The sequence below is a fragment of the Monodelphis domestica genome, chromosome 6, assembly GCF_027887165.1.
Source record: "Monodelphis domestica isolate mMonDom1 chromosome 6, mMonDom1.pri, whole genome shotgun sequence".
In the NCBI taxonomy this organism is placed as follows: domain Eukaryota; kingdom Metazoa; phylum Chordata; class Mammalia; order Didelphimorphia; family Didelphidae; genus Monodelphis; species Monodelphis domestica.
In genome coordinates, this window is record NC_077232.1 from 9,612,196 (window position 1) to 9,619,230 (window position 7,035).

The following is a 7,035-nucleotide window of genomic DNA, read 5'->3' on the forward strand; positions in this document are numbered from 1 at the left end:
TTCTAGGGGGCAGCTGGGTAGCTCAGTGGATGGAGAGCCAGGCCGAGAGATGGGAGGTCTTGGGTTCAAATCTGACCTCAGACACTTCCCAGCTATGTAACCCTGGACAAGTCACTTGACCCCCAGGCCTAGCCCTGACTATTCTTCTGCCTTAGAACCAATACACAGTATTATTCTAAGATGGAAGGTGAGAGTTAAAAAAAATGCAACGTCCTGGTTCTAGAGGCCCAGGCCAGGGCAGTGATAGAGTCCACAGCACATTCTGAATGGGGCTACTCCTAAAGGACTGAATTTTAAAGCAGGGGAAGGGAATAAGCGTTTATTAGGCACGTATACATTCCACAAGCCTGGGAGGGACAGGTGGTTATGATCCTCATTCTTCAGTGAAGACTGAGGCAAAGGGGCCAAATGACTTGCCTGAGTTCCCTCTGCTAGTATATGTGTGAAGCTGGATTTGAACCCAGGCCTTCCTGACTCCAGCACTGGCAGGGGAGGACAATAATACGGAGGGGCCACCCCAAAAGGGGTCCTTAGAACTTGCCAGTCATCAAGCACCAGCCAGGGCTGACGGAGAGCACCCCTTGGGGTCCCTTTAACCAGGAGTTGTCCGAGGAGGGCTCCCAACACCGCTCTTGGTCCAAGTCCGCCCAGACGGACATTACACTCAGACAAGGTGGACTTTAGACATTTCGCTACTTTATTTTCACATGCCGGAGGTGCCACCTGCCCAGGCCAGAATACAAGCGCTCGGCCGGCAGCTCCAATGGAAGAATCAAGTGGTCATGATTGAGGCCAGAAGGACGCGGTGGTGGAAGGATCCCCAACCAAGGAATGCAGGGAAGAGCGTATGGTCAAGAGGGGCCTGGGTGGCCGGAGGTCCCTGGACTGCGGGAGGAGAGCTCAGGAGCCCCCCTTACTCCTTCTTCTTATAGCTGTCCATGTGGGACAAGATCCAGCCAGGCGGCAGCAGGAGGCACAGGAAGCAGGTTGTCATGGCGATGAGCTTGTCCTGAAAGGGCACAAAACACACCCCGGACTGTCAAGTCACCAAGCCCCAAAGGCAGCTCCAAGTCCCGGCCCAGTTCTCTCCTCTCCTCTGGTGGCCACTTCTACGGCCACAGAGCGCACCGGCATCGGCTGCCAGTGTTGCCACTCCTGGCCCCTGGGTGGACCCGGGGCTCCCCAAAGACACGGCGTGGCCAAACAGGAGCAGAGGCCTAGGAAGAGCCTCCCCCCCCCCCCCCCCCAGCCAGGCCAGGCACTCCTGGAGGCGGCGGCTCCACTCGCTCCGGAGCATTTTCTTGGGCCCTTGCTGGGTGTCGGGCCTTGGACAAGGCCAGCCTGCCCAGCAGGAGTTCCACAGCGGAAAGGCCCGGGATTGGGAGGGTAGCCCAAGAGGGCTTCCTATAGGGGCAGGCAGGGCTTGAGATGGGACTTGAGGGAGAGCCTGGGGCCTCCTTCAGTCCCCCACCCCCACGAAGCTACCAAATGCCTATAAGGCGGCTCCCGGGTCCCGCGGCCCGGCCCAGTCAACAGGTTCGGCCCCTCAGACATCAGATCGGCCGCGGCCACCGATCTTCTCCAAAGTAAAAGGGGCTGAGCGGTGGCCCCTCCCCCCAGCCGCCTCCTCACCCCCAGGCTCAGCTCCTCCCGGGCCGGACGTGCGTGCAGGGGTGCGCGTTGCACGCGTATGAGGCCGCGCGCAGGGCGGGTCAGGCCGCTTAGCAGTCGTGGAGCCAGAGCGGACATGGCGGCGTCGGGGACGAGGCCGGGACAAACAAATGCAGCAGCGGCCGGGTATCCCACAGAAGAGAAGCCAAGGTCGCACGGGAGAAATGACAACACCAGCCGGAAGCGGGAACCAGGAAGAGGCGGGACCGGGTTTACGGAGATGACGCACATTATCGTCCGCCTCTCGCGTCCCGGCTTCTTTTCCCGCGTCTCCGCGAAACGGCCAATCAGGTGGTAGGATGGGTGAGGGGGTGTGGTCCTGTAGGGATGGGGCGGGGCATGATGGGGAGAAGGCGGGGCCGAAGCCAAGAGGGGTAGGAGGAGGGGAGGGACCAGAAGACTTGGGAGGGGGAAGAAGAGGGTGGGGAAGAAGGCGGGGCCAGAGCAAAAGGGAGGGGAAGGAGAAGAAGGAGGAACTAGGGGAGGAAGCAAAAGGAGAGTTAAAGCGTGCTGGAAGGAAGGCCAAGGAAGAGGAGTGAAAAGGGAGTAAAGGTTAATGAATGAAAGAAGCTTTTATTACCGCGTGGGACGAGTACTGGACATCCTTGCGGAGCTTGCCCTAAGGAGGCTTCCGTTCTGACACGGAGGGAAAAGTCCGGGGCCTCGGAGGGGGACTCCTGCCGGGTCTGTCCTAATGATCCAGCCCCCGCGCTTTCTCCTGCCCCGACCCGTTGGCTTTACCGCCCGGCCGGCATTTGATGCCCCGGCGTGTGTTCTCAAAGGAGAAGGGACGAAGGCAGAGCACTGGGGCCCCTGCAGAAACAGGGCCGCTGGAGGAAGGCTGAGCTCCGTCCTCGCTCCCTCTGGACCGCCCGCTGGACCTGTCCGCCGATCTCAGCAGAGCCGCCCGTCTAGCCCAGGCATCTCAGCCATGTCCACAGAGATTAGAACCGAGGTCACGGGGGTTGGTGAAGCCACGAGGGGGGTGGGGAGGAGGCCCAGGAAGCTGCCCCAAAGCCAGCAGAAGAATTTGAGGGTCGGTAGCAGTTTTCAGGAGAGAACAGGCGGGGAAGTCAGGGGAGGAGGAGAGGATGTCCACGAGGGAAATGGTCAGAGGGGTGCAGTGATGCCAAAGGCTGAGACCGCTAAAAACCTGAGAAAAGATCACCTTTTTGTGCAATGAATAAATCACTGGATGCTGCGGCCATTTGAGTCCAGGATTAGGGGTGTGCGTGTGTTTGGCAAGAATTTCAGAGCCTTGCTAGCCGCTCCCCCAAGAGGGCAGCCCAGGTGGCACCTGGCACGTAGGCATCCCCTCTGCCCCCCATCCATAGGTGATGGGCATGAGCGCCTCCCAGTTCCGCACATGCCGGAGATGGTCTCTCTTCTAGGCTACGGGAGTCTTGAATCACTCCAAGAAGTTCCAGCCCCCAGCCCGGAAAAGGGACATTTTTAGGGAAAAGTCAAAGGCTGTTTAACCCTCCATTTCCACCAAAATAAAGAAAACCCGGATCTTCCTCGTTAGTCAATCAGCATTTCTTAAGCTTCCAATCTGCGCCCCATTAAAGAGAATAAAGAAAATGCGACCTTTCCTGGGACTATTCAAAGTCCTCGGAGAGTTTTCTTTTGTCCAGTTTCGGGGAGTTCTGAAGGAGACTCTCCTGACTATATCCTAACAGCACAAAGTCCCTCTAGTTTTCTCCAAAATCCACTTTCAAAACGAGGAAGCCAATTCCCCAAGGGTAGAGCCAGGTTCCCTTTCCTCCAAGTCATTCCCACCATCCAACCCTTCCCCTAACCCATCTCCCCACCCAAAGAGTTCTCTAAAAGGTCCCACCCCTCCCCCTTTATATGAATGAACAAATGTGGGTTTTAGATCCAGCACTGGGGAATCAATTCCTTTACCCACGAATGGTCCCGTTTTGTCCTGCAAATGGCCTCGCAAACCAAGTGAAAACCTATGGAGGAAGAAGAGGGAGGGAGAGAATTTAGAACTAAAAAAATCAGGGAAACCATGAGAACATTTTTGTTCATTTTTTTAAAGTGCCACAGAAAAGTCAGCCTTGTCTAAGCTTAAACGAAAGCTTGATCTTTCCTTATAAAATGCCCAAGTGAACAAAACAATCCATGGAGACCTTAAATGACAAGCTCTGAAATAGATACTGAAAAGGGCCGGGGGAGGGAACAAGCATTTATTGAACACCTCCTATATGCCAGGCACTGTGCTACGAACTTTAAAAGTGTTATCTCGTGACTCTCCCTACAATGTAGGAGGTAGCTGCTATTATTATCCTCGATTTACAGTTGAGACTGAGGCAGAGCACCTTCCCCAGATCACACAGCCAATAAGTGTCTGATGCTGGATTTGGACTTTTTCTTTGTGACTTCAGGTCCAGAGTCTGACAGAAAAGAATTTTTAAAATCTGAATCAGATTCGCAGGTGAATTCTGTTTGTTTGTTTATTTATTTTAAACTCTCACCTTCCATCTCAGAATCAATCCTGGCTATTGTTCTAAGGCCGAAGAAGGGTAAGGGCTAGACAATGGGGGTTAAGTGACTTGCCCAGGATCGCACAGCTAGGAAGTGTCTGAGGCCACATTTGAACCCAGGACTTCCTGTTTCTGGGCCTGGTTCTCCATCCACGGAGCCACCTAGCTGCATCCTCTATCATATATTTAAAGAGCAAGCATTACTTATGCTACAAAAATGATTTTCAATCATTGAGAGAGAAGCCCCTCCACCAGCTCTTGAGGAGCTAAATATAATAGATGCCTAGGGGGCAGCTGGGTGGCTCAGTGGATGGAGAGCCAAGCCTAGAGCCTGGAGGTCCTGGGTTCAAATCTGACCTCAGACACTTCCCAGCTGTGTGACCCTGGGCAAGTCCCTTGACCCCCATTGCCTAGCCCTTACCATTCTTCTGCCTTGGAGCCAATACACAGTATTGATTTTAAGATAGAAGGTAAGGGTTTTAATAAAAATAAATAAAAAATAATACAGATGCTTAGCAGAAGACTTCCTACCTGGACTTTAGAATAGACGCAGACTTATTCTTTCCTAATTGTTTCGGGCTGAGACGGGTCTTTCCAAGCACCTGGCCAATAATCATCCATGAGAACTTGGCACCACCGTTCAGATTTTACCCAGGACTGGTGGTGGCGTGCGTGTAATCCCCAGACCCGCCAGCAGGGGCAGCCCGAGGCTCTCCCAAAAGTCTTCGTTTTCCGATGGCTTCGAATGGGGTGCTGAATGGACGCTGGGATGGCGCTAAGGAGGCCGTGGAGGGCTGGGCCGCAGGCACTTTGCTGAAACTTTGCCGGGGGCCTTAGAGAGGGCCGGGCTGGAACCTGACCGGCAATGAAGGGAAGCCGGCAGCCTCGGCTCTCTAGAGCACAAGCGGAGGGGAATGGGGCCTGAGGAGGGCGCAAGTCCTTCCCGCCCTGACATTGCCGTTCTAAGCTCTGTCCCAGCTCTGACTCTCCCTGTGCTGTGCTTGACTCTGACCTAGGTCACGTGTCGTCTTTGGGGGTGTCCCGGGGGACACTGGAAGTGGTGCGGCCTCAGGGACAGCCCGCACCTCACTCTACAACCAGATCCATATAAGCTCTGGAGAGGGAAGCGGCCCAGGAGTGAATGAATTCTCCGACAAGGGCTGCAATACATGATCTGTCCACCAGGTGGCACTGCTTGCAAAGGCCTGTCAAGCGTTTCATCAGCGCATCCAGTGCAGAAGGGAGGGGAGGGAGGGAACCCAGCCCCGCTCCCACACTCCTCCCGGGTCACCACTGCTCTCCACAACCTATCACAGCTTGTGTTTGGTTTTGTTTTTTTTCTCTTTGCTGTAGAGACCTGCCTGGAGCAAATCGCAGGCAGCAGCTGTCACCTCCAGTGTCAGGGAATGAGTGACCCAGAATGTCACACCAGAAGGCTGGCTCTTCATTGAAGGGCAGGAGAAGAGGAAACTTGGAGGTCTGGGGGCCCAGACACCCACGCTTGCTCCTACCTCTCTAGGGGTCTCACAGATGTGTTTTCCACAGGAACCTCTGGAAAGAGAGGGAGAGGAAGGGAGGGAGGGAGGAAGAAAGTAAGGAAGGAAAGAAGAAAGGAAGGGAAGGAAGAAGGGAGGAAGATGGAAGGAGGGAAGAGAGGGAGGAAGGAAGAATGAAAGGAAGGAAAGAGGGAAGGAAGGGAGGAAGATGGAAGGAGGGAAGAGAGGGAGGAAGGAAGAATGAAAGGAAGGAAAGAGGGAAGGAAGGGAGGAAGATGGAAGGAGGGAAGAGAGGGAGGAAGGAAGAATGAAAGGAAGGAAAGAGGGAAGGAAGGGAGGAAGATGGAAGGAGGGAAGAGAGGGAGGAAGGAAGAATGAAAGGAAGGAAAGAGGGAAGGAAGGGAGGAAGATGGAAGGAGGGAAGAGAGGGAGGAAGGAAGAATGAAAGGAAGGAAAGAGGGAAGGAAGGGAGGAAGATGGAAGGAGGGAAGAGAGGGAGGAAGGAAGAATGAAAGGAAGGAAAGAGGGAAGGAAGGGAGGAAGATGGAAGGAGGGAAGAGAGGAAGGAAGAATGAAAGGAAGGAAAGAGGGAAGGAAGGGAAGGAAGATGGAAGGAGGGAAGAGAGGGAGGAAGGAAGTAAGGAAGGAAAGAGGGAAGGAAGGGAAGGAAGAAGGGAGGAAGGAAGATGGAAGGAGGGAAGAGAGGGAGGAAGGAAGAATGAAAGGAAGGAAAGAGGGAAGGAAGAAGGAAGGGAGGAAGGAAGGAAGCGAAAAAGGAAGATGGAAGGAAGGGAAGAAGGAAGATGGAAGGGAGTAAGAAAGAAAGAAAGGAAAGAGGGAAGGAAGGAAGATAGAAGGAAGGAGGAAAGGAAGGGAGGGAGGAAGGATGGAGAGAAGGAAGGAGGGAGGGAGGAAAGAAAGGAAGGGGGGAGCAGAGGAAGAAGCATTTATTAAATGTTTACCATGTGTCCAGATACTGTATACTAGGGATAAAAATGAAAGAGAAAGACAATTCCTTCCCTCAAGAAAATTCCCTTTTGAACATTGTCATGTGGGAAGTCATGGGGATGATAAGTAGTCGTGGAGCAAATGACTCTCCAGCCTCTCCAGAAACAAAGGGTATCGTTGAGGTGATCCCTGTCCCAGAGAAAAAGAAGGGAAGGGCACCAATGGGTATAGCATTGGGGCAAGCTGATGCTCGAGGATCTCAGCCTGGCTGGATACGATGGGATCTCCAAGTCTGGCCCCACTTCTGGTCATCCCTCGTCCAGATGAAAGCTTCGAGGCCCTGAAATATCAATGGTGGTATACTTGTGAGTAGGTGCCAGCCACTGGGAAGGGTGGACACATGGCAGACAACCATCCTTCTGCACTCTGAA

The 7,035-nt window shown here is 54.0% G+C and overlaps 1 protein-coding gene across 1 annotated transcript; it reads right to left on the minus strand.

The window, feature by feature from the left end:
- Window positions 1-676: 676 nt before the first annotated feature.
- LOC100014981 (cytochrome c oxidase subunit 8A, mitochondrial) lies at window positions 677-5,706 on the minus strand. Its single transcript, XM_016423608.2, has 3 exons — window positions 4,692-5,706; window positions 1,633-3,629; window positions 677-1,009 (listed from the first exon to the last, which is right to left on the minus strand). Exons 2-3 carry the CDS (start codon window positions 1,900-1,902, stop codon window positions 914-916), a joined length of 366 nt encoding a protein of 121 aa, XP_016279094.1. The 5' UTR covers window positions 1,903-3,629; window positions 4,692-5,706; the 3' UTR covers window positions 677-913.
- Between the last annotated feature and the right edge of the window lie 1,329 nt (window positions 5,707-7,035).